At 42.8% G+C, this 27,436-nt stretch overlaps 1 protein-coding gene and 1 long non-coding RNA gene across 10 annotated transcripts in view; one reads left to right on the top strand and one right to left on the bottom strand.

Moving 5' to 3' along the window:
* RFPL4B (ret finger protein like 4B) overlaps positions 1–25,371 on the top strand; it is a 38,863-nt gene extending 13,492 nt beyond the window's left edge. For 5 of the 9 annotated variants that reach the window (XM_042987030.1, XM_042987029.1, XM_042987031.1 and 2 more), the window contains 2 exons: positions 19,563–19,691; positions 19,889–21,175. In XM_042987030.1, the coding sequence (XP_042842964.1) occupies positions 20,004–20,816 (813 nt within the window). In that variant the 5' untranslated portion in view covers positions 19,563–19,691; positions 19,889–20,003 and the 3' untranslated portion in view covers positions 20,817–21,175. Of the gene's footprint in view, positions 1–16,306; positions 16,704–19,562; positions 19,692–19,888; positions 21,176–25,112 lie in introns of those variants that run through there. The other 4 variants (XR_006217815.1, XM_042987033.1, XM_042987034.1 and 1 more) reach the window with 4 other exon arrangements.
* Positions 11,803–16,256, bottom strand: LOC122238712. The gene is made up of 3 exons (XR_006217816.1): positions 16,169–16,256; positions 13,361–13,638; positions 11,803–11,960 (listed from the first exon to the last, which is right to left on the bottom strand). It is a non-coding gene; the product is annotated as an uncharacterized LOC122238712 (long non-coding RNA).
* Positions 25,372–27,436: the final 2,065 nt, after the last annotated feature.

Consider the following 27,436-nt stretch of genomic DNA (forward strand, 5'->3'; position numbering starts at 1 on the left):
CTCCATCTTTCATCACTTAAAAGTTCACTGAAGGTAGCATTTGGTGGTACAAGAGTGAGTTTCTGAATTAGATCGTCTCTTACTATTTGTGCTTCCATAGATTCTTAACCCCTCTGTATCCCAGTTTCCTCATCTTTTACAATGAAATTAACAGTGTTTCACATTGTTATGAGGATTGACTCAGATAAATGCATGTAAAGCACTTTGTATGGATTTTTCATTTCAAAAGGAAAATTTAATTGCTAAGAGCTAACATAATCATATCAAGAAGCATTTCAAATAAAATATTATACTTTCCAATCTGCAATAGCAGCTCATCCAGATTCCATCATGCTTTAGATTTTTCCAACTGTAAGTATCCTAAGAACTATTTGGACCACGAAATTGTTGTGACAGCACCGGTTCAAATTTTTACTTATAAAGAAACATTTAGCAGGATTTCTGAGCATCTAAGACTGTTATAAAATAACTGGACATCTAGTTTGCGTGATTATCTGAAGCTTTTTTTTCTTTTAAACAAAGCTGTTATTACTAAAAAGAAGATTCAAAACCACAAAAAATCTCGAAAGCCTTGTTTGGAATCCCAAACAAATTTTGTTTAACTTGTTTTCATAATAAAAGCAAGCCATTATTAAACCTTTGAAAAAATAGGTGCATTCAACCTTGCTTTCCAATAAATTAATATAATTTCCGGAGATTTACTGGCTCTTAAATACAAACATGGTTGATTTCAAACCTATGTGTGGAGCTCATCATAAAGCACCACTACTAAAATGCTCCTGAAAATTGAGATACATGAGTAACAGAAAAATCTGTTAGTTCTGACCTGGTATTTCTTCTATTTCTTATTTGACTGTTTTAGAAAATTAAAAACCTATATCAACATTTCAGATTTCTTTTTTTTCAACGTTTTTTTATTTATTTTTGGGACAGAGAGAGACAGAGCATGAACGGGGAGGGGCAGAGAGAGAGGGAGACACAGAATCGGAAACAGGCTCCAGGCTCCGAGCCATCAGCCCAGAGCCTGACGCGGGGCTCGAACTCACGGACCACGAGATCGTGACCTGGCTGAAGTCGGACGCTTAACCGACTGCGCCACCCAGGCGCCCCACATTTCAGATTTCTGATGCACATTTTTTCCCTAAATCTCAACTTCACTATCTGTGGTCAAAGTTTACAGATTCTCCTGAAGGTGCATTAACCATTTAGAATGTTAAGACATTGTTTAGTGAATTTTTTAAATTCCCTAAATTGCAAGCATTTTGGTTCTCTGGATTCTTTGATCTTGGAACATCACATCAATGGGACGAGGCCAAGCGTTCCATGTTTTAGAGGCTATGCCCCTTTTGGCCTTACTAGGATGACCTATTATCTTGATTTGCTCGGGGCAGTCCTGGTTTTGGCAGTGAAAATCCCTTGTGCTGAGAAATTCCCTGGTCCCGGGCAAACCAGACCAATCGGCCACCCTAGGCTCAGCCAAATCCTCCATGTGAACAGACCAAAATTTTCTCCTTGTTTCAAACAACAACAACAGCAGCAGCAACAGCAACAACAACAACAACGAAAACCACCACCACAAGACGAAACAAAAACAACCCCTCGTACTTTCAACTCACTGTCCCTAATTAGAAACTAAAGACATTGATTGCATGTTGCAAACAGCTCAGCCAGGTTTATTTATGTGCTTTATTTCGTGTTTCTTTTTCTTACAACCTGAAGCTGAATGTTACAAGTAAACATTCTCAGATCAAAGTGAAGCAAGTTGGGCCTACCGTTTTTGAGCATCAGATGTCTGAACAGGTTCTATGTCTGTATCAACAGCACTTTCGTCTTTAACATCCACTCAGCACTTAGAAATTGGACTTCTGATTAAAACCGTAAGCATCCTTGCATCTGGTGATCTAAGACCACCAGTCATTATGAGAGTAGGTCCAACTCCTGGCTTTTTGTGGGAAGAGTATTCACATTTTTGTTGATTTCACTTACAGTTTACTGACCACTGAAAGGTGCGTCTTTTACTCCCCCTGGAGGAGACCAAAAACTGCCTCAGTTTCTAGGACATCCCCCATGGAGGAGACCCAGTGAAAGCTGGCAGAAAGTGGCAGGGCCATGGAGTGACTCCCCCCCAGCCATCTCTGCTTCCCGGTGCAATTTAAGGTAGATGAATGGTTCACTCTGGGCTCCAGGCCAACGAACTGGCCCCGGGGGGAAATCATTCTCACACCCACGCTTGATGCACATACACCCTGCAACTCTCCTTCCTGCCCAGCAGCCCCCCAGATGGAACCCTTATACTCGAGGAAGCAGTGGGTCTTTCATTGCCGTCTCTGGGCTACAAGAATCAAAGAGCAAAATGGATGTTTTCCTCTGAGAACTGGCACTGAACAGAAGGAAGGAAACGACTTCTCCAATTCAAGCATGTTTTAATCTCTGGAGAAGTGGGGACTGGGGAGGGGCAGAATTGGCTGAGGAATCAGTGGGAAAGTCATAAATTTTGTCTCTTATCCCGGTAACTAAGATTCTTCCTTTACAGTGCCGCCCACTCCTTCTTCTTTTTTCAAAGAGTTTGGATAATGAACAATCACTTTCTAAATTCTCAAGTTCAAAAATCTCTCAGTGGAGGAAAAACCGGGAGGTTTTGAGTAAATCTCCAAAGGCCGGACGGATCCTTTATAAACATGCTTGGAAATTTCAAGATTCACAAACACCTCATGAATATACTGCCCTAACCTGATCTAAAGACTCTGGCACCAAAACAGGTCAACAGTTCTTTACTTCTTATCTTTAGTACTTTAAATATTTTAAAAGGTCAACTCATATTCTTTCGTTCTTTTTAAGACCATTGTTCAAAGATAGAGTGAACAGTAAATACCGTTGCGGTCCGCTTTTAAACACAATGGCTCAGTTTGCCCTGAACCTAATTCTGAGGACACAGTTAGACAAATCCAGATGGACCAAGTGGCATGGACTTAACAAAATGTCAATGTCCTGAAAAAATTAAAAAAAAAAAAAAAGTGGTGCCAGTGGGCTATTCTGGAATAAAGGAGATTTAAGAGATATGAAAGCAAATGGAATATAGACCCCTGCACCTCGGTTTTTTTTATTGTGATAATGATATTGTGATTATAAAGAATTCCTTCACTCTTAAGAATCACATGCTCAAGTATTTAGAGGCAAAATGTCTTGATAGCTCCAACTTATTATTTTTTTTAATCAGTAAAGACAGAGATAAAGAAGAAGGAGAGAGCGAGAGAGAAAGGGAAAAGGAGAGAGCGAGAAGAGAGAGAGAGAGAGAATGTTAAACAAGCAAAGAAACTCCAGCACTCAGAAATTGGACTTCTGATTAAAGACTGTGAGCATCTTTGCCTCTGGTGTTATAAGACCAGCAGTCATATGAGAGTAGGTACAACTCTTGACTTCTTGTGGGAAGATTATTCGCATTTTAGTTGATTTCACTTACAGCTTGATTGATTTGGAGTTCACGTTGGAAAAACTCCCTATTGCTTATTGTTCAAGGCCAGGCACGTCCATAAGCCCACCATTTGCCTGCCGAGCCTCCACTATTCCTGTGTGTTCTAAAGATCTGCCTTTACTCCGGCTTCCATTCAAGTTCCATTCAAGCTAGCAGGAAGAGCTTTACTCTCTGAAAAGGTGTGTCAGAGCAGAAGAATTTTCTTACAGATGTCCCTTCTAGAAAGATCCCAAATTCGTTTCTCTCAATTGATTTTTCAATTTCTACACCCATCTCATTATATTTTTAATTTAATTTGCAAATAAAATGGCATTTGCATTTTCTTGAGTAACCTTGTCCCTTCAATTACCTCTCATTTCCATTTCTAGAATCTCAATTATGTTATGATATGACGTGCCACAATAATTGCATTGTAAAAAGTCATGAACCATGATAATAGGGAGGCTATTCATGAAGATATTCCCTCACTGTCTATTCACACTAAGGGCCTGATTCATAAATTTGAAAGAAAAATTCCATGATGATGTGAGCTCGTGGAGAATCTTTGTTTTAATAGGTCAAATAGCCCAGGGTACGGGGCATGTTCACATGTGGGAGTTTTTCAACACGGTTGTTAAAGCAAGCCTTTGGGGCTTCTCACTTTAAAAAAATATCAAAAGTAGTTCGATAAAAATTCACTTTCTAAAAAACAAAGGACCCTCAGTCCCAAATTTGACCATTCTATTCTTTTTCTGACTCATTGTTTTTGAGTACCTGACAGTACATGGGTCTATAAAGACTGATTTTCAGCAGCTCATTGGCAAGGTGGACAATTTCAAAGTTTTGCTCCAACTCTTTAATATCTTTGAAAGACTCACCTCTTTATTGCTCAGTCTTTTACCACTTGTGCTTGAAGCACCAATATTCTTTTCTCAAAATCCATTCTGTAATTCAGTTAACTTCAGTTGGAACTTTGGCATTGCTATGCTGGGCATCGTGTTGCACAAGGTAGGGGAAAGATGAAGGAGTACGATGTGCCCTCCTGGCTTCAAAGGAGAACATGACCATCAGGGAATGGAAGATACACGTACACACTATTCTTACCTTAGCTGTAGTGTGATATGTTGCATATGCGAATGATAAACGAAATCTCGTCCTGGTTTCTTTCATTACTCCAGCATAATTAAAGGCTTCTTCCTCGTGATTCAAATGCTGTCCACCCTTCACCAAGAGTGGTGCACATTGTATGGTGGTTAGTTGGGTTACCAGCGTAAAATGTGAGTTTCCTGACATTTCATTTAATACTTTAGCACCTATCAAGCTTTGTGGTATATAGTAGGGCCTTGAAAATTGTTGCATAAAGTGAATGGATGGATGGATAAGTGACGATCACCAAGAAAACCTGGATGCCTATAAATTCTTCCACGATCAGATCGATACAAGCTTCAGGGTTTGGAGGCTTTCGATTTCAATATGTTTCTGATATTGCTTTGTGAACCCAGGGATAAAATCCCTATGGTAAGGACAAGGAAAAGGAATTCCATTGTTTCCTCTCTCTCTATTTTTTACTACTACTTTTCTTCATTTGTAACAAATTGAATACTACAACAAGTCTTCAACTCTACAATCACGATTTTAGAAATTAACTTCTATACCTCTACTCTGCACTTGTTCGGTGTCTGGTCCAGTTTTATAATTTTCTTACCAATTCCCCGTAGGACAAACCCTATCCTAGGTCAATAATTCAATTCCGGGACCACAGAGTTCTTCACTCATCTCTAGTCATTTGTAAGGAGATTGTAGCTCAGTACCCATTAGGAAGTAGAAATAAAGTCTAGATTCAACGGACATACTGTTTCCAGCGCTACAAAAGAAACATTGAAATGGTTTTTTGAATATAAAGACCTTTAGGTCCATCTGATTACTTGGACAGGAGAGGGAAAGATTAACTCACTTTCAAACTACTTGAGTTTAAAGTAATGTTGTTATAGAGAATAATGTGTAATATAGAGATGGCTTCAGTTAAGTATCAAGAAGTCAAAGCTATTAAAAGGCTTGTAAATCTTGGTACTCAAAACAATGAATGAGTGGTAAAGAAAGCAAGAAAAATACACTTTTTCTTACTTGAGAAGACATTAAGGAAATGGCAACGAATCTATAAATGCCACTGGTGACTTCTGCCTCTTCTTGGTAGGCATTTAAATGGCTTGAGTGGCAATTAAAGGTGCTTTACACACATTATCTATAATTCTCCGCAGAACTGTGCATGAAGCTCTATTTCCCCTAGCTTACAGATAAACAAACTGAGTCTCAGAAAGGTTCAATAACTGGCTTTAGGGAGACACACCTAGAAATCAAACCCAGATCTATTGCTCTCCATGAATAAAATATCTACATGAACTTAAGAAATTCGTTAATAAAATGAATGTCTGACGTTGACCTAATTATAGCATTGAGCGGTATACCAAGCTTGAAAGATGGTAGTGTAGCTTCCACGTTAAAACCAGGTCTGACTTCAGCATTTCCAGCTTCAGGATGGTCTCCAGTATGAGAATGGGCCACCATTCTTCCTCAACAAGTCTTTCCATTCTTCCCATTCTTCCCATTCTTTCCATTCTTCCTCAACAAGTCTTGTCTTAATGCAAATCGCAAGATCAGATCTATGTCCCTGAGTGAACTTAAGTTTTGTTTGCTTTTTTGTTTTGTTTTAATCTCAGTAACGCTGGAAGTTTTAGCTTTCCTCTAACTGTTAGTAAAATGTTTTAGGCATGTTACAAGGATTTCCAATAGAAGTTACTAAGAGACGTATATATTTTGGAGATCCTTCCTACTGCACGTGAAATTCTTGAGGCTGTATCTTTTGTTGGATGTAGGGTCATTCGTGTATTAATTATTCGCTGTATAATTATTCATTGGAGATGTATTTGTTACCTTCTGTATGTCAAATGTTACACCAGCCACAGGATAGGCCACATAATTTGCAGGTCTTAGTTCAAAATAAAAAAAAGTGTTCAAAAACGAAGAATTTTAAGATAGCAACAGCAGAACATTAAGTCAGGCATAAAGCCCTTCTCAGTCTTCCATACAATTGCATAGATCGGGCATCTCTGAAGCTGACCCTGGCTAGGTGCTTAGGATACAAAGGTGAGTAGAACCTGCTCTTGACCTCATGGAACTTATGGTCTACTAGGAGAGACAGATTAGAAGCAATCACATCAAATATTTTGATTATTTGGCAATAATAAAAACAGTATTAATAATAATTCCATATTAAGTACTCCAAAGGGGTGGGGGGGGGGAAGATTCTATGAGATGGTTTATCCAAGGAATGGGACTTAGGCCTGGGTTCTGGGAAAGCTTTACAGAAGTTATGTTTAAAAGACAAGAGATATAAACTAGGGATGAAGGGAAGGAGGAGTCCCTCAGGCAGAAAAAATATTTCATCAGTACTTGCTCAGGGGCTAGGGGGAGGGGCTTAGCCCATCCTAGAATTGGATGAAGGACGCTGTATATGGGGGGGAAAGGGAAAGGGTGGTGGGAGTTAAGACCGCAGAGGTAGATAGTTCCCAGACACTGGCCAGTACCTGGCCTTGTAGGCCTGTGTAAGGATTTTGGTCTTTATCTTAGGGACAATGGGGATCCACTGAAGAGTTGTAACCAAGGGGCAGGCAGTGGTGGGTCTGAGTAACAGAAAGACTGGAAGGGGGATAGGATAGATACAGGGCAAGCAGGCTGTTGTGGTAGTTGGGGCCAGAGCAAGTGGTAGCTTAGCCTGGGATAAGGGCCGAGGTGATGGGGAGATGTGGCTGGCCTTTAGCGATGAGGGCTTGGGGCAAGCACGGGCAGAAGGGAGGGTTTCAGCTGAACTTGCACGAGCATGATACCGGCAGATGTTTAAAATTAGGGGCCCAAATGACATTTTGCTTGGCCTTGCTGCTCCTAGAAACTATTCAGAAAAATGGGATAAATACATATTTGGGGCATGAGAAAGGATGAAAAGCTTCCTTCTTCTACTAACCCATCTCTCTGTGGGGGAGAGAAAAATTGGTGACTGTTTAGTCTCTTGAGTAGGGAGAGCAGTGGGTGGTCGAAGTTAGAGGTCCGAAGCCTCCCCTACGTCTCCAGAAGCGGGTTTGTCCCGCACTGTTGGATTAGTCCAGAGGGGGAACAGATGGCCTGAAGAGGTGAAGTGCAGAATTTTTGCTGTATTTTCCCTTACCGACGCGACAGCAGCACCTTTGCGACTCTCAGCTCTCCTTGCGAAGGGAGGTCTGGCCATTTCTGGAAGATCTGTAGAGATAGGAAGCCCCGAAAGCAGGTCTTTCTTGCAAAAGTTCTCTAATTACAACTGGCTGCCAAAACCCGGCACAGAGCAAAACAAGCCGTTTCTTTGATATAATTTAAAAAATCATAGCGGAGCCCTCTCAGTCTTTTGGGCTGAGGAATAAGAGGGTGAGCATCATCACAGCAGGAGTCCCCTCTTTCCAAACCCTTTGCTCTCCTCCTGATTTAGCTGCTGTGATTCCTACTTCTTTTCAGATGCTCCTTTCCCGGGAACGAATTCTCACCTACTCCAAGGATCATCCTAAAACGTTATTCTCCCCAGGGTAATTTTTACAAGCCCATGCTTGTTATAGCAGGAAAAAATGTATTTGGAATGGTGGCAAGCTCTCTGCCAATGCACAGTGACTTCAGCCGTTTGCCAAATCCTTGCAAAGCTGGTCCTACCGCGGGTCACTAGTTATCAGGTCACTAGTCGTGCGTCCATCACGTACTAAGTACAGACTATAATTACTTAGTAAATCCTATTAAAATGAAGCCCACCAGTATGCATGTGTAGTAATATCCGTGGTCTGGCGAACTACATCCATAATGCAATCCTATTTGAATTTCGCAATCTCTTCCCCACTGACCTATCGGAATTGCTAACAAGCTCCAGTAACAAGCCCGTTAGTGACAGATCAGTGTTAGCATTATTTCCTTTCCTTTGGCCTCACTTGCAGAGAAATGAGCAGAAGTTAGATACCAAGAGGAAAAATAAGAGAGGATGGAGCAAATATAGGCTTGTTGATCTTCGAAAAATTGATGCCTGGAAACACCGGAAGAGCAAGAAACTCAGACCTGCGTGAATATTTTCCTTTACGTGGACATCATTCGGTCCTCTCAATAAGAGTTGATGCTTTGGGATTTATTATAAAAAACACCAGAATGCTTGTTGTTAAGTTCTCTGTGACGCTGAGAAAAGTGATTATAAATTTTATAAACTGATTTCCCCTCAGCGAGGCAATGTCTTGGCTAATTTTACTCCACTGCTTCTAAAATCATCATGCTACAAATCTCGATGAATCTAACTGCGTGAGGATGCAGATCTCATTTGCATTTATTGCTAATATTCATAAAACTTCCCACAAGCGCAAGGAAAGTGATGCCCATTGACTGGTTTCCTGCTGGCCATCATCAAGGCTAGGATCATGAATAATGAAGGCTGGGGCTGCAGTTCCCACAGAGACGCGGTAGATGGCAGTGTGCAACACAGATTCCTGAGCTTGTGACCTCCGTAGCCGGGCAGATGACTGGGAAGAGATTGCATCTCTGGACCTGAACGTTGTTTTTTTCCAGCCCCGCCAGAGGAAGAGGTTGTCCTCCTAGGAAATGATGTCTCTGCATAAACTTGGTTTTGCTGAATCAGTAAACTGCAGTTCTTTTGAACTGCTCTGACCCCCAAGAATGTTAAGCTTCTTTAATTTAAGTCTGCAAAGAATCTGAACCTCAAAACTCTTCTTCATTGCATGGTGGAATCTTTCGGTTATACGATGTGCTGACCTTCCCATGCTTCATATTTTATTAATCCCTAAAACAAGATCATTCTGGGCAAGCTATAGATAAGCCCTCTGGACATTTCATAAGTACGTGCTGAGTACACTAGGACTTTGTGCTTTGACTTTTCAGCATCATGAGGAGCCTAATTTGAGCAGTCAGCGTCGACTGTGTTTTCTTTGGTTATTTTTAAAGCATTTATATATTTTTGCATATTCCCCCCAATAGAATGCTAATTTTTCAGTAGTCCCGAAAGGTACTTAAGGCAAGTAAAATTTCTGATTACAGAAGGGATAGGCATCGAGTTTTGTTGAAGATTTAGAAACTGTGATTACTTCGTTCATAAGCAAAGAAACCCTTTTTAATATGCTGCTTATTATTAAACACTAGCAAAGGAGACCTCAGTTGACATCAGTAACAGATATTTTTAAAAAGGGCATTTCCCTAGAATAGGAGCTCCTAGAGGAAAGGAGAAATGTTATATGTAAATCGTGTGCAGCACTTAATTACAGTGAGATTTAATAATTTAAGTAGATATGCACCCATGCTCATGCTTTCCTAACCTTTCCTTCTGTCTGGATTTGTGTCCTGGGACTAGGGGCTTTGCTCCGACCTCTGTCTTGCAGCGTGTGTGGCCTGCCTGGCCTTTCCCACCTGGACAAATATGCTACATCATATTTATTTTTCCAGATCTCTTTGTCCATTTAGATTTCAGACCTCCACAGTCTCCCAGAACACCTAGCTTTGGCTTTTCCTGGCTTGACTTCCTCTGCCGGCACACAGGGCCCAGTGAGGCTGAAATGCTAGGTATTCTCAGAGTTGCCCCAGTGTACCGAAGGCCTTTGGGTTATGGGATTATGTTGCTGATTGCAGGGGTCTCTTTCCTCAGTGGCTCCGAAATAATCTCTTTTGGGGATTGCTCTTCCCCTTCCTCTAGATGCTGGTGTTTCTCAGAGTTCTGCCCTAGGCCCTCCTTCCCCATACCGTACGGCTTGTCATGGGCAATGCCCCAGCTACCATTTACACGTACCGCGTACACACAAATCCCTTCCACGCCCACGTCTGTAGCCCAGATCCTTCTCCTGAGCTTCAGAACTGTAGATGTCTCACATTTATAGAGACACTTAGATGTCTTGCTATAGTAGGCGCATGGGGTAGAATAGTTAGTACGTTATTTGGGGTAGGACAACATGAGTCAATCAATAAATTCACTACGAACTATCAGTCCACAATACTTGTTAGACACTTTTCTGTAGAGAGTCCTAAGTAATTGGAATTCTTTTAGGGTGAGAGGAGGGCTTGGTTAGAAAAGTAAAGCTACACGAATCACTTCCATTTGATTCACATAGGATAGATGAGTTGGCATTGATTTCAAAGGTCTTTGATTTTGGGGTGCCTGAGTGGCTCAGTCGGTTAAGCGTCGGACTTCAGCTCAGGTCATGATCTCACGGTTTGTGGCTTCAAGCCTCGCATCGGGCTCCGTGCTGGCGGCTCAGGGCCTGGAGCCTGCTTCGGATTCTGTGTCTCCCCCTCTCTCTGCCCCTCCCATGCTCATGTTCTGTCTCTCAAACATAAGTGAACGTTAAAAAATAAAATAAAACTTCAAAGGTCTTCGATTTTAAGAAATAAACATTAAATGGCATGAGGGTTCTGAAAAGAGGATGTCCCAAAACAGACCACATCTGTTGTCCTCTGTCATCTATATGTAGACGTGGTTAAAAAAGTATATGGGTGACTAACAGCCCTTTATACACCACAGAGTGCCTTGTTTACTTCTCGACCTTACTTACCTTCTCATATATTTGTCTTACCTCCCTTCCTTATATTGTAACATATAAATTGTCAGCTGGGTCATTCCTGTGTTTTGGATCCCCTTAGTATTTAACAGAGTATCTTAAGCTAGTAGATACTCAATGGATGTTTGTGTGCAAGGCTTAAAGTGTTGCTGGCTCTTCTGAAGCAGGACAGTTGTCTCGCTTAGTTTATTTGGACCTACCTCATGACAATGGGCATCATGCTGCTAAGACACCGTGCTGTGTTTAAATGATGATGAATTGAACGATTGGACTGCATAATTCATCCTATGTTGTGTTCGCAGGACTGTGCTGACTTTGTTAATTAGTCATTACCATTTCTTGTTTGGCAATGATACCATGCTAAAGAATTCACCAATAGAACTGTAGAAAACAAACAAATAAACAAACAGACAGACAAACAAAAACCTAAAAAGTTAATGCCCAGGCATTCAAGTAATAATAAGGACATTTAGAAATATGTGTCACACCTCTCTCTTTAGTTAGGTGATAAACTATCACTAAGATGCAAACAAATGGCAGAAAATATCGACAGGATCCAGAATTTTCAATCCCTAGATCAGATCTGATGAGTTACTATGACGATCAAGGCAGCACAGATTTATAGTTCCAGAAGCTAAAGGAATTAAGTTAGTGGCTATTTTAATCAGACTTCAATTGTATTGGATTGTATGCATAAAATAGAAACATCACAAGATACTGATCTGAGCAGGATAGATGTTGATTTCGGTCTCATGTGAAAGATGACTAGAGGTAGGCCACCAGGGAGGCTTCGTAACACAGTGAGGGCACTTGGCTTGCTAGAGTCTTAAGGTCATCGTCTGTGAGCTTAAGATGATGACAGCACGTACCTTCCGTAGAGCTACAAGAATTCCACGCTGGAAAACAGGTGAAGCCCTTAGGAAAATGTCTGCCAGAAAGCAAGTGCTCGGAGGGTGTGATGTATTCAATGTGAGGGAACCGCAGACGAGTCAAGCGACCGCATGAATAAACGGAGAACCAGCACTGGGGTCACGCATAAGGAAGGATGCAGGAGGGTAGCACAGGAGGATATAACAGGGGCTTCCGCACTGGCCTAGACCACACTCCCCTCTAGAACTGACCCCCCAGCTGTGTCTGAATGATGGGTGAATAGGCGTTGTCAGGGTGGCTAGATGGGGCTGGTTCCAGTTAGAGGGAACCGGCTGTTCTGAACTGTGGAGGAGCGCAGGGAAGGAATGAAAGAAGGATTTATGTCGACATTCGAGAGGATGAGGCTGGAGAGAGGGGCAGAGGCCAGGAAGCCATGGTAGGGGCTTTGGCGTGTCTCCGAAGACGGATGGACAGCCACCAAAGAAGATGAACCGGTGGAGGAGGGCGTTACCAAGCCTGGATCGCTGCCTTGTTTCCTGGGCCGGACTGGTAGTCTCTGACCTCTGTGAGGCTGAGCAGCTGCAGGCAGGACTGCAGGCAGCTCGCCTTGATGTACCTCTACTCCCAGGACAGGGGTGGGGGGGTGAAACACAACTTGTTGTGAGAGATCTGCAGGCTCTATTTGATAATACATCGAGCGTCAGCTAATTAGGTGGAGAGGAAATTTATTTTGACTCAGACTTCCTCACCTCCACAAAAATATTTTGACAGTCCGAATCCGGAGGAGAAAACATATGGGTAATCTGAAAACACTTCTAGTTGGCTCTGGAAACCCCGAGAGAGCAACAGCTCGAGGGGCAGGGTCACGTGTGTGTGCGCTCTGGCACACTCACCGCTCACTCACATTCACACTGTCTCCCTCCAGCCTTTGCTCAGCATCTGGAACCTTCAGCTGGGAGGAGGGTGGGCCGATTTGGGGTCACTAAGCGCTACTCCTTTTTTTTTTTTTGTTTTTGTTTTTTTTTGAGGGTGGGTGGCCTAAGGTCATTGACACATAGAGACCCAAGTTAGAGCTTGTTCTTTTCACAGGTAATTTGCCGCAGATAAAGACCTCTGTTGCCAGTTCTTACACAGAAAGGAACACACGTCGTGAATAAACCACACGAACATTCCCTTTTTTTCCTCCCAATTTTGGGCAAATAAATAAATAAATAAATGAAAACACTTCAAAGGAACAAAAAACAAGAGGCCCATTAATAGGATCAGAGTAGAGGTTACATATCAAATATATAACTATGGAGTCCAACGGTCCCTTTTTGTAGTCTGTTTTTGAAAATTAGTGCGAAACTGGGACATTCTGCCTGCAGGTCTCCCCCTGCTTTAGGAAGGTTCATGTTACACCATTTTGCTTTTATAAAAGACCTACCTTAGTACCTGTCTTCGCTAACTGAAAGCAATGCAAAGAGAATTTGCACTTTGACAAAAAAAAAAAAAAATGTGGAAGCGAAGATAGCATTCAGCGTTTGTTTGACAGGAACCATTATACAGGCAGCGCGCGCTGGGGCAGCGGAGTGGCGCCACCAAGCGCCTCACCCAGGAATTACACTCAGCATCTCAGCGTCCAGCTGCCAGAGCTTTGAAACCGTGTGGTCGCATCTGTGCTTTTTCTTGTTTTATTTTCTGCATCCATTGGCAACATGTATCCTAAGGTATCCGAAATGTTAAGAGGTTATTAAATGTTGAGTCTGGGGACACTCAAAAAAATTTCCATCTAAATCAATGGGGATTGTTTCTTCGCTTTTACACCATTTCAGCTTAGGGAAGTTTTCATAGGAACCTTCTACTTTTGGATGGTGGGGGGAACCTGTTCTCTAAAGTGCCACAAATATTTTCTTTATGGGGTTTGCCAGGTTTGTAATATAGGCTCCCTTTGAAGAGGAGAGTGTGGGAACTCTATTAGCAAATTCTGGCGACATTACTAATTCAGAGATGTGCCCTCCACCTTCTCCCATTTAGACAGACGGGTCCACTTTAATGTGACCAGGCAGCCAAGAGCAAGGGAGGACGAGGTTTGGCGAAAAGAGGAGGCTGCAAACCAGAGAAAGCCCAGCGCCAGCGGAAGGAAGCTCTCTGTGAAAAGCCGCCCCACTGTAGCTGCTGCCTTTTGAAAAATACAAACGGTGTTTGGAACGAATACATCATCTCCTTGCAGGGATCTTAGACTCCTGATCGGGCTGACTGTGCCCGGCTCCCCCATCAATGGCTGTATCTTATCTAACTAGCAAGTGTGAAAGTCGATTTCTTTTTTAATCAGGGAGCTATGGAAACAAGCTTATTTTGTGATTTAGTCTTAACTCACGGAAGCACTAATGATCATTAAAAATGACAATAAAGCTTAAAAAAATACACACATTTTTGATATGTTGTCACGAGGATGCTAAGATATTACACACAAGTGACTTCAAGTATTTTCAGCACTTGAACATGAAAAATGACATTTCTTACTAAATTCAGCATTACAGTAGTTATGAGGAATCTGGGAATTAAAGTATTTCTGGGGAAGATATATTTCTCCCAGCAGATAAAGTCTCAGCAACAGCCACAATTAGAGCTGGCTGAAAAATATAAACTCAGTGAGCAGTGATGCTTTTTGTGACAAATGTTCTGCTGAGGGCCTGATAGATGTTAGTGATAGAAAAAAAACCTGGTTTGGCATTGTTATTGCAGTTAAATAGTTTAAGAAGAAAAAAATGAAAAGAACCTTTCTACGATTGGGCAAGAAAGAAGAAAAAAGTTTCATATTTAGCTATATCATATGAATTAGTTCTGAGACTACAGAAGCCACACGAAAAAGACCATTGGGTTCATCGTTGGGGTCTTTGGTTGCCAAGAAACTAAGATTTGGAGCTGCCGCTTGGAGTTATGAAATTGGTTGAGAAGCAGTGGACTTCCTTTTTCCAATTAAGTATCTGTGGGAAGCCGAATATTCTTCACAGGGTTCAACCAAAACAACGTATCGCGACAGATCAAGCAGAAGCAGATGTGAGAAAGCAGCCGTATTTGTTGATTAGGAATTAAAGAGGTTTTCAAACACGCAAAATAATGACACTCTTCCAACTTAGTTGTATTTTTTTGGTTGTTTTGGAAACTACTTATTGTCTATAAAGCCATCTTATTTATGTTACCATATAATAGTTTTGTTATTTTAACTGTGTTAAATAAATCTTTAGAAATGTTTGCAGTTTTCATGTGTAATACTGTAAACACGGAGAAGTATAATTTGTATAAACAGGAAATTTTGGGGGATTTGCAGTTATGTTTAAGAGTGGAAAGGAGCTTATGATGAAAACCTTTTGAAAATGTCAGACCCCCGCTATAGATATTTAACTCATGGAAATGGAGACCGAAACTGGGTAAAAAGAGAGAAAAAGCTGTTCAATTGGCTTTGCAGCAAAAGAGCAGGAACCCTGAGGAACGGGAGGTTATTCAGAATGTGTGTATCTCAGGGAGAGGGTTTATTCTTACTTCCCCTCAACTACCGGAATTCATTGACCTTTCATCTCCCTTTTGTTTGATTATTGTGTCATAGTTCTCCTTCATTATGACTTTTACTGCTTCTACTTCTTTTGGTTTTTCTTTTAGAGAGAGAGAGTGTGAGTAGGAGAGATGGGCAGATGGAGAGTGGGAGAGAGAATATTTTTTCTTTTTCAATGTTTATTTATTTATTTAATTTTGAAAGAGAGAGAGAGAGAGAGAGAGACAGAGCAAGAGAGCAAGGGAGCTTGTGAGTGGGGGAGGGGCAGAGAGCGAAGGAGACACAGAATCCTAAGCAGGCTCCAGGCTCTGAGCTGTCAGCACAGAGCTTGCGGCAGGGGCCGGGAAGCGGGGGGTGGGGGTGGGGGGGGCTCGAACCCAGGGATCACCAAATCGTGACCTGAGCCAAAGTGGGACGCTTAACTGACTGAGCCACCCAGGCGCCCCAGAGAAAGAGTCTTAAGCAGACTCCATGCTCAGCGCAGAATTCAATGGGGGTTGGGGGGAGGAGGATCCATCCTACAGCCCTGGGATCATGACCTGAGCTGAAATCGACAGTCAGACGCTCAACAAACTGAGCCACCCACGCACGCTTCTTCTACTTCTTACATAAACGCTATATAATTTATTGTTTAAACTGGGACAGATTTGAAAGTAAAAGGGGATGTTATTAAGAATTATGGTGGGGTAACAGGCTTACCTGGTTGCTATCTTTCTCATCCTGTCCAGTAACTGTCCCCGAAGAGCAGAATCACCGAGTCCAAGGATATGGAAACTGTTCTAGATCCTGTTCTCGCTCAAAATAGTTTCAGAGACGATAACACCAATTATTACATTAGCCAAGACTTCATTAGATTTCAGCAACGCGCTTCTGTATTTGATCTCCAAAATATTTTGTTTTTTAAAGTTGAGCTCTGAAATTAGAGAATCTCATTTGCATGGCAGTAGGTTTGTTAGTTTAACTCAGAGGATAACCGCTGGAAAATCTTGAATGTGACTTCAGGCCAACATCTTGCGCGAGGAGGAGGGTTGCTTGAGTTTACTTGGTCAGGTTGAGATAATCCAATCTTTGGGGTGGAGACAATGACCCTGCGTGTGGGTGGAGACTATGTCATAGGAACTATATAAGGCCAGAATCTCTTGAGCTCAAACTCACTTTATAGAGAAGCTAAGGCTCGGAGACGGGGAGGTGTAGACTTTGGACCTACGAGATGGCTGCAATTGTCTAAATCAGTGTAAGTAGTCTCTTCCCTCTGTGCTATTTCCACTGTCCTATTTCTCTGTCTTTCGCTACAAGTTATCTTTTAAATGCTTTTATCTTTAGATTTCTGGAGTCAGTCTTGTCCTGTGTCAGGGAACTTTTTCCACCTTCTACTCTAATATTGTTTTTTTTTTATGCATAGAAGTGTTTATTATTATTATTTGAATACATATATATATTCTTAAAATTTATTTATTTTGAGAGAGAGAGAGAGAGCACAAGCTGGGGAGGGGAAGAGAGAGAGGGAGCGAGAGAATCCCAAGCAGGTTCTGCCCTATCAGCACGGAGCCCGATTCAGGGCTTGAACTGCAAACCTTGAGATCACAACCGGAGTTGCAGTCAAATGCTTAACCGACTGAGCCAGCCAGGTGCCCCCTGCATCCATGTATTTTTATGTGTTTTCAATGACAAATGTATGCGTTTTAAAAGGGTTCTTTTTTATTTTCTAGCATTATTTCTTAAAGCTGTTTCTGGGTCTTTACTTAAATATATTTATCAATTGTTTTTTCTTTTTCCAAATGTTTATTTAAATTCCAGTTAGTTAATACACAGTGTAATTTTAGTTTCAGGTTAGAATTTAGCGATTCGTCCCTTACATACAACACTCAGTACTTATCACAAGTGCCTTCCTTAATCCCTATCACCGATTGAACCCATTCCCCTACCCACCTTCCCTCCAGCAACCCTCAGTTTGTTCTCTGTCACTGAGCGTCTGTTTCCTGGTTTGCCTCCCTCTCTTGTTTTACCCCTGTGTTCATTTGTTTTGTTGCCATTTGCAATGGCATGATGTGGATGGAGCTAGAGAGTATTACACTAAGGGAGATAAGTCAGAGAAAGACAAATACCATAGGATTTCATTCAAATGTGGAATTTAAGAATTGCTACTTTTAATAGCTGTATTATAATTAACAGAATTATTTCATTATCTTTATATGATTAGATTGTTTCTGATTGTTTGGAGTCATAGATAACATGGATAAGGACTTTTTACAAATGCAGTATTTTTTTTTTCTTTTGTTAATTTTTTTCTTGCATATATTCCAAGGTGGGTTGGGCAAGCTTTTTTAGATTATAAGCACCATATTCAATTTGCCTTAAAAAGTCAGGTTTTGGGGGGTTCCTGGGTGGCTCAGTTGGCCAAGCGTCCCACTTTGGCTCAGGTCATGATCTCACAGCCTGTGAGTTTGGGCCCCGCATCTGGCTTTGTGCTGACAGCTCAGAGCCTGGAGCCTGCTTCAGATTCTGTGTCTTTGTCTCTCTCTGCCCCTCTCCCGCTTGTGCTCTGTCTCTCAAAAATAAACATTAAGGAAAAAAATTCAGGTTTTTGGAAAGTGTGATAGGGGATTTAAAGAAGAGGTTTATCTCTTTTCTTTTATTAAAATTTTTTTAACATTATTTATTTTTGAGAGACAAAGAGAGGCAGAGCATGAGCAGGGCAGGGGGAGAGAGAGAGAGGGAGACACAGAATCTGAAGCAGGCTCCAGGCTCCGAGCTGTTTGTTAGCACTCTAGAGCCTGACACGGGGCTCGAACTCTCAAACTGCGAGACCGTGACCTGAGCTGAAGTCGGATGCTCAACCGGCTGAGCCACCCAGGTGTTTCCCCCACCCCACCCACTCTTTTTAACATTTATTTATTTATTTTGAGAGAGAGTGTGTGTGTGTGTCTGTGAGTGTGATAATGCATGAGTGGGTGAGGGGCAAAGAGAGAGAGGGAGAGAGGGAATCCCAAGCAGGGTTCTAACTGTCAGCTCTGTTATTGCAGAGCCCATCATGGGGCTTGAGATCATGACCTGAGCTGTGGGAGCATGACCTGTGAGATCATGACCTGAGCTGAAGTCAAGAGTCAGATGCTTAACCATCTGAGCCACCCAGGTGCCTCAGGAAGGAGCGTATCTCTTGTCACTCAGCCAGGCCCAATCAGACTGGAATGCCATCCAGGAACTGGAAGACTTCCAAAGACTCCAAGTTCCTTGTGGGCAGATGTCCTGTCTATCGTTAGATATGTCTGTATTCCCAAAGTCTAGTGAAGGGTGGGAGCATGGAAAGTTCCTAGTAAGTATTTGTTGGATGAAGATGAGGAAACGTGTTCCAGGATGTTCTAGCAACCGAGTTTTTCTGGGCTAGCCTCAGGAGTGCCCATTCCTTCCTACTCTGTCCCTCTGTGGTAACAATGGCGTGGCTCATGTTTTTGTCTCTGATTCTGTTACTTCAGCCACGACTGACCGTGTGGTTTGTGAATTCTCAGGAAGAAGTTCTGTTAGTTATTATTCAGTATAGGCCCTTTTTCAAGAAGAGTCCTCCGTTCACACCGTCTCACCGGCACTGACTAGCCTTAAGTGGGGCTGTCTTTGGGTCAGGGGCCCAACTTGTTCCAAGCCCTCACTCAAAGTACGCAACCTTTGCAGGGAGGCCCAGGAGGTGTCTCTAGGAGTGAGCTCTGGGAGGAGCGAGCTCTGGGAGGAGCGAGAGGATGCTGTAACTGGAGGGCATCTTCCTTGTCAGGAACACTTTTTTGGCTTGTGTTCAGACATTTATTTTAGAGAAGTTGGTGACAATGGTTATGTTTTTATTCATACTCACTCAAGCCTTATGAGTTTCCTAAGAGTGCTTTAAAGCATTTCATCTGAATGATACTTCATCCTTAAAATTGATTCTGTAATGGGTATCTCAACCATTTTGCAGTGGTTTTCTCTAGTTTTTTACTTACATATGGTAGTTTTCTTTGAAATACTGAGGACTTCTTAGAGCCAATTTTCTGTGACCGCTCAAGTCGGATTGGCTTTATTTTTATAGTTGGATTTGGCTATGCAAATTATTTTTCTTGAACTGCAGGTGACCTACAGAGATTAGAGGCAGAAGCTGGGCTCCCAGATCCTACTAAAGGCCTCGTTGCACTCAGCTCCCACAGAGAGAAGCTGTGGTCAGAGCAGAGAAGGCTTCGTCTGGGCGTCTCCACACAAGGTCAGCTGCCCCACCTGAAAAGATAATGTCCGCTGTCCTGTCTCTCTTTTGTGATCACCTAGCTTCTCTCAAAGATACATGGTTCCCTGTTTTTCTCACAGATAGTGCTTTTACTATGATTCTCTGGTGATTTAGTGCTGCTTTCCTGTATAAGCTGCAGGAAGATTTATACTATTTAATGTTTGTATCGGATTTAGGTACATCCTGATTATTGAAGAGCAGATTGTGTACTGAAGGCTCCCAATCGCTTTCAGAAGCTAATAAAGGGCGACTTCAGCTCAGTTCACTGCCAAGGAGTGACCTTCAGAGACCATGGCCCAGAGTCTGCAAGAGGAGGTGACCTGTCCGGTTTGTCTGGAAATTTTCTTAAGCCCCGTTTTACTCCCCTGTGCACACATTTTCTGCTTTCATTGCGTGCGAAGATGGATGCTAGAACACAGGGATCTGAAATTGACCTGCCCCGTGTGTCGAGGGGTAAGTGACAGCCCCCCTTTGGAGGAATGGCAAATTGGAGCACTATCACTTCTGTTCACACAGCACAGTGCCCTACTGGAGAAAAGTCTGCACGTAAGCAATGAGTTGTTGAGGTTCCGGGAGGACATGACCCTGGATACAAGCACCGCCCACTCCTTCCTCATCCTCTCTGATGACCTCAAGAATGTTCGGTGTGGGAAGATCTGCCGCAACCCAGTGGAAGATCCCCAGAGGTTCACCCACCTGGCCTGTGTCCTGGGCACCCCATGCTTCTCCTCCGGCTGCCATTACTGGGAGGTCGAAGTGGGACAGGCGGAGGAGTGGACCCTGGGGATCTGCCAGGAATCAGTCGACAGAAAGAGAAAGGCCGGTTTCTCCTCCGAGCATGGCTTCTGGTTTATCAGCATGAAGGCAGGGACCATCTATACCAGCTCCTTCCCAGAAACCAGAATTCCTGCGAGCCCTGAACTTAGCCACGTAGGAATTTTTTTAGATGTTGAGATGGAAGAAATCAAGTTTTTTGATGTGAGAGGTAATGCCCTCATCTATACACACAGTCATCTCTCATGCGTGGAGCCGTTGCGTCCGTTCTTCTGCCCCGAGCTGCCTAGAGAAAGTGACAGCGGTGCCTCCCTGAAACTCTGCTCATGAGAAACTCAGCACTTCCTAGAAGATTTCTCAGAGGTGAATGAGACCTTTGACTCGAGAAAGGGCAGAATGACCTAGAGAGAGACCATGTGTGTAGTAGAAAGGTTGTGCCGATTTTTGAAATAGATTTTGTAGACTTTGCAGCTGAATAGTTTTTAGGGTGCATTTTTGTAGACTTCGTAGCTAAAGAACTACGGGGTCTTAGGGGGTGTTAGTAAGCACTCTAAGCCCCAGTTTTCCTAGTCTTCAAGTGGGGATCATTATATCTCTCAGCCAAATAGCTGTGATGATCAGAGACGATGCTGTGCATTTATTTTGTACTAAATACAAATGGGCCATTCCAGATTGGAAGTTAAATAAAATATTTTGTGGGTAGAGACAATGCCTTTTTCATTATTTTATGCCTTTTCTGCAATTCCTGATAATGATAGCTGTCTGGGAAAGAAGAAGGAAACAGCCAGCATGAGATATTTTGACATGAAGTTTCAGTGAGAGACAAAAGTACTGGGAAAGAACTACGTTTCTCATTTTTGTTTTCTCCCAAACACAGCTGCCTGTTTTCCTGAAAGACAAAACTTTGAGGTGTCTCCAGTTAATGGTGATTCACGTTTGTTCTAATGGGAATTGTCCTTTGCCCATTTCAAGGATTGGCCTCCCATGTGGTTGTCAAACCACCTCCCATGTGGTATGGTCTCACGGCCGGCACAGAGGTGCCAACAGGCTCAGACAATGTCAAGCTGTTAAGATCCCGAACCTTCTGGAGTAATGAAGGAACGGGGAATGAGGGAAATGAGTAATGAGGGAAACTTCGGCCCTTGAGAAGAGTGGACCCCTGGCCTTCCGCCCACCGGGTGCATTTGTGCATGGGAAACCCTTCCTTCCGAGAGGAAAGGACACCTCCCCGCACGCCTGAACTTCAGGCCACTGCTGTTGCTGTGGGAATTCTTATCAACTACGTTAAACTGCAGACAGATATTCACCAAAAACTGTTCTCCAGGTTGCTTCTGAATTCATTTTTTTAATGTTAGAATTTTAGAGGTTTTGCAGTTAACTCTCTGAGACGTTTGATGTTTTCCTGTTTGGTCGTGTTTGGTCCTCTCCTGTTCGGTCTGAAACTTGTGCCCCTGTCCCCAACACCGCACCCGCTCTGTCTCAGATGGCGGTTTCTCATACCGGACGCTCAAGTGCTCATGATGGCTCCTTTTCAAACCATTCAGGTCCTTTAGGGTTGTGGTTTTTTGTTTATTTTTTCCTAATTTACTTGAGTCAGCCACTTCTGAGGTGACATCTGCTTTGGAAGAGTTGGGTTGGGACATGTTCAGGAATCTGCTTTTGACCTCATTTCCAAAGAAACTCAGGATAGTCAGCTTCCTTCTCTTACCAACTCCACCAGAGTGGGAGGACAGTCCAGGTTTGGTATTTTCCCCCCTTATTTCCTTTTGATCCCTGTGATTTTATTAAGGGGTCTCCTTGCCCCTCTCTGACTCAGGGCCTGCATCTACCCTGATCCACCTTAACAGGTCCTGGTAATATGGAAACAAAAGTTTCCTGAAACAGTACTTATGAGCGATACACTATAATTTTCTCTTTTATTCTATTTGCTTTGAAAAAAAAAAAATGCTGGGCTCACACACATTTGATTTCACAACTGGTCAACAGGTTGAGAGCTGTAGGTTGAAACCCCGGGATGGGCCCTAGGCTTCTAGTCCCTTCCTGTGTCCCAGAATGCCAAAGAAAGGGCAGCCCCAGCTTCCCTAAGACCTGAGGTGACAGCTTGTATTGTATTTGCCTATTTCAGGTTCTCTCAAAGACTGTTTTGAGGGACTTTCTGTCTCTTCCTCACAGAGGTTTAAGTTCCAAGCTCCCTTCATCCCAGCTGATGGACCTGAGTGATTTTTTTCTTCATCAATCATTAGGGGAAAATGCCAGTGGCCAATGATTGAACTGGTTCCTTTCTCCTGTCTGACGGAATATTGTGGCCCGGGGGAAACCTTGAGGGGAATGAGTCACAAGCTCATTCTGTTGTCAGTATTCACCCTTTGCAAAACATTTCACATATCCAACTTTTTTTTTTTTTAATGTTTATTTATTTATTCTTGAGAGAGGGAGAGAGTGAGTGCGCGTGCGAGAAAACACAAGCAGGGGAGGGGCAGAGAGAGAGGGAGACACAATCTAAAGCAGGCTCCAGGCTCTGAGCTGGCAGCACAGAGCCCGTCACTGGGTTCAAACTCACGGACCTTGAGATCATGACCTGAGGTGAAGTCAGATGCTTAATCGACTGAGCCACCCAGGCACCCTGCATTTTGACTAGTCTTAGTAATAAAATGATTGTTTGCTATTACTTAGGGGTCCATACAAGAAAGCATCATGGTGTGCCCATCCCCCTCACCCATCTGTGTAAGGTACTTTCCTCCTCTTCCCACTCCTCAGCCAACCCCCCCCCCCCCAACTCTTGAGAACTGTAGCATGGATACGAATGCATGTAAACAGTTTTAAAGGTGTTGGTGTTAGAAGTGGTGTCAACATGGGGGAAAGAACTCTGGCTGCCTCAAAAAGCAATAGCAGTATGGGAATACGTTATAATTAGAAATCCTAATTAGCATAACAGGGTAGTATTAATTATGACCACCCTTCCCACCTCTCCTCCAAGAGCTCTCCACAAATTTCAGGCCTTCTCAGGCTTCAACCCATCCTGTCCTCATCTGGGGTTCCTTTAAAAAGAGCCTCCCCACAGAAACTTTACTGGCATCATACCCCCTGCTCTTGTTCACGTCTGCCTCTGCCTCTCCCACAATATCCATATACAATGTTCTTTCCGCCACCGAAATCTTGGGTACGACTTGTTTGGGTCTGACTCGTTTGATATAACTGACCCAAACTCCAGGTTAGGTGGGAAAGGAGAACTAGAAAAATCATGGAGATGCAAGAGGGAAGGTAGATGGGATCTGGGGGAGCTCCTCCCTCGGCTCATGGAGTCTGGGCAGCTCGGTCCTCCTGACCTGGGATCAAAGGGAGCTTATGACGAGACAGAGGAAAAACGACTACTCTTGAAGTCTTTATTTGGGAGGGACATTTGTCCCCCACAACTCCTAGAATGTAGTTGCTTTGCGTGGCTTTATTTGGCCACAAAGGCCCAGACGACCGAAGCTGGCCAGAGCCACGGTCCTCAGTCCTGTGTTCTCCTTACAGTCTGGAGAGGGACGTTCAAAAATCTCCACACCCGAGAACACATTCCAAACCAATCAAATCAGAGTCTCTGGGGATGGGGCTCAGCGGGACTTTCCCAAGTTTTCTCGGTGATTGTAACGTGCCGTCAGGGTGGGGGATCGCTGGGCTAGAGCATCAGTTCCAAAACTTTGTCGTGAACCAGAATCTCTCAGATGAGTTCAGAAGGTCTGGGTGGAGCCCAAGAATTTGCATTTGTAATACATTCCCAAGTGATGTTGGTGGGGACCATCTTTGAAATCAGTGGTCGAGAGGACACAGTGCATTTTGATTTTAATCTCTGTGTTAAATGAATCATCCGACGAATTACCTTTCAATTAATTAATTCGTTTAAAATTCATTCCATTTAAATTTAAGTTTAATTTTAACTCCTGCCTTTAAACAAACAACCCTAGAGCAATGAAGGGAAGAGAGGGAGGTTGATGGTTTTAGCAGGGATTAGATTAGTGTATTAACAAAACTCTTACAGTGCTATGGACATTCTTGCCTAACACCCTCCACCCTTCCCCACCCACATTTTTTACCACAAGATTTCTGTCATCAATTCTAATACCCTGACAATACCCAAAACTGTATGTAAAAATAACTGCTCACTACAGTGACCTAAGTCTGTGTTCCTTTTTTTTAAAAAAATTTTTAAATGTTTATTTTTTATTTTTGAGAGACAGAGAGACAGAACATGAGCGGGGAAGGGGCAGGGAGAGAGGGAGTCCCAGAATCTGAAGCGGGCTCCAGGCTCTGAGCTACCAGCACAGAACCCGACTTGGGGTTGAACTCACGAGCCTTGAGATTATGACCTGAGCCCAAGTCAGATGTTTAACTGACTGAGCCACTCAGGTGCCCCCTAAGTCTGTGTTCTTAATATTTGGTTTGGGAACCCTTGGTAAGGAAAAGGCTCTCATTAAAGCCTTTCTGGGCTAGTTCCCCGAGCCCCTCCCTGCCCTGCCCCCCCCCCCCTAAAAAGCATCCAGGAAAAAAATGGTATAATCTTCTGCTTCTTATGAGGTTACTGTCTTTGGACAACCTATAGATACTGGCTTGGAGTTTGGCAAAAGCTGGGCTTGTTTTTCCTAGGTGACAGATTCTGCTCTGGTGCTACAATGTGCATATAGCTGCCGCACGCAGCCTGGTTTCAGACTTCCTTGTGACAAGCTTCTAAGAACCTTCCCTAAGAGCCAGCTTCTCTGCCCACTTTTCAGTCTCTTCCTCCATCCTCTTGCTTCAAGTGCAGAGGCTACTCTCCTGGACCACAAGACTAAGGGGCAGCTTCAGCGCCCGAGAAGCCTGGACCTCGGAAGGCTGCAGAGACAGTCTGCTGGCCTTGGAACACGTAACCCCAACATCATCAGTGTGATGCAAACATAAACAGCTTTCTGTGTTAAACCACTGTTGTTTTTCTGTGTTCTCCTTGCAGTTGGACTTAATTCCTGACTCATTTTCTAGCGTGCCAACATTGCTGTGACATGGGGTTGATTCTTGGGTGTTTTCTAGAGGACGCCCTTCCCCACATGCCTTTCTGGAGACCCATAGAGCAGCCCCACAGTCTCCCTTTATTTTGTCTCGTGTTCCTTGGCTCCAGCCATTAGAACTTTGGTGAATCTTCCAGGATTTTGTATGCTCACAGCCTGCCCTCAGCTTCCTTCTCCTTCCCTTCTACGACCAATTTCAAAAACTAAAAGATGATGTGCAAAGTGTGCCTCAGCTTTCCCATTTAATAGAAAATTCCAAACATGCACAAAAACAGAGAAGAGTATAATGTATCCTCATTGGGTTTCAACAATTATCAACAAATGCCAGGCCTCCCCGTTGGATTATTATTATTTTTTAAATTTTTTAATGTTTATTTTTGAGAGAGACAGAGCATGAATGGGGGGGGAGCAGGGAGAGAGGGAGACACAGAATCAGAAGCAGGCTCCAGGCTTCAAGCTGTCAGCACAGAGCCCAACGTGGGGCTCGAACTCATGAGCCGTGAGATCATGACCTGAGCCGAAGTCGGACACCCAACCGACTGAGCCACCCAAGTGCCCCTCCATTGGATTATTTAAGAGCAAATCTCACATATCATTTCATCCATAATTGCTCAATAAATATCTCTATGAGAGTTTCACTTCAAGTAGCCCCTGTTATCCTGGTCCAAGATTTATTTGCCTACATTTGGAGTCCCTGTGCTTTCTGTATCAAAATTTCCAACCTCAAAACAGGCAGGCACTTTTTTTCCCAGTCATTTTGTTAGGTGCTTAGGCAAGCAGGGCCTTCCTCCCCTCCAGCCCCCCAGCCCCAGCCACTATACCACTCCAATGCCTGTGTGAGGCACCTGCGAGCTGCCACGGTCACTAACATCTGGCTTGTTTTCAGGGGGACCAATGATCTTAAAGTTCCAACTGCCAGATTTATATCCATCAGAGATATTTTTCCCATCCTGCTACTTGTTTTATATATATATATATATATATATATATATGATATATGTTATATATATGTTGTATATGTTATATATATGATATATGTTATATATGTTATATATATGATATATGTTATATATATGATATATGCTATGTATGTTATATATATGTATAACACGTATATATGTATAACATGTATATATACATACGTGTATATATGTATATATAACATATGTGTATGTGTTATATATATGTATGTATTTTCAAATAAATGCACATGGTGCAATATTCAAAAAGGCACATAGTGAAACTGTCTCATGGCATTCTTGTCCCCATTCACCTCATTCTCCTCTAAAACAACTCATGTTGCCAGTTGCTTGGGGATTCCTCCAGAGGTATTCTATATGTGTATGTACATATTTTATCTAAACGTTCATTTAGCATGTACATTGTTTTGTTCCTTGCTTTTTTTCCCTTGAGAATATTTAAGGAGATTTATTTAAATGGTCTTTTCCCAGGACTCAGATAATGGGAGTTCCTGTGCTGTGCGGATCAACTTAATCAGTCAATTTTGTGAACACAGTTCTCAATCAGGTTTCTAAGCAAAACGTTTCTTTACAGTTTTCTAGGAAATCGTTGGAGTTTCTCACTCCAAAATGCATGACACTATGACTACCATCAAAGAACTGCTACAATGGCTAACTACCACAAAAAAAAAACCCAAAAAGCAAAACAACAACAACAACAAAAAAGCCAGTATAAACAGACTGACCTCATGCCCTGGATCTTTCAGGTAAGAAATAATTTTATTTTTCAAGTAGAGGTTGCTGAGTATAGTAAAGCAAGAAGGTGGTAATAGCTTCTTAGCGAAAAAAGATGCTTCCCTGTACCAGGCTCAGAAAATCCAAACTGTTGTCAGAGCAGAAAGTCTAGATGGCACTGAGGATCCTGAGCGAGGCTTGTAAGCATAACAGGGTGCAAGTTTATCATGAAAGA

Source organism: Panthera tigris, chromosome B2 (genome assembly GCF_018350195.1).
Source record: "Panthera tigris isolate Pti1 chromosome B2, P.tigris_Pti1_mat1.1, whole genome shotgun sequence".
Classification (NCBI taxonomy): Eukaryota; Metazoa; Chordata; class Mammalia; order Carnivora; family Felidae; genus Panthera; species Panthera tigris.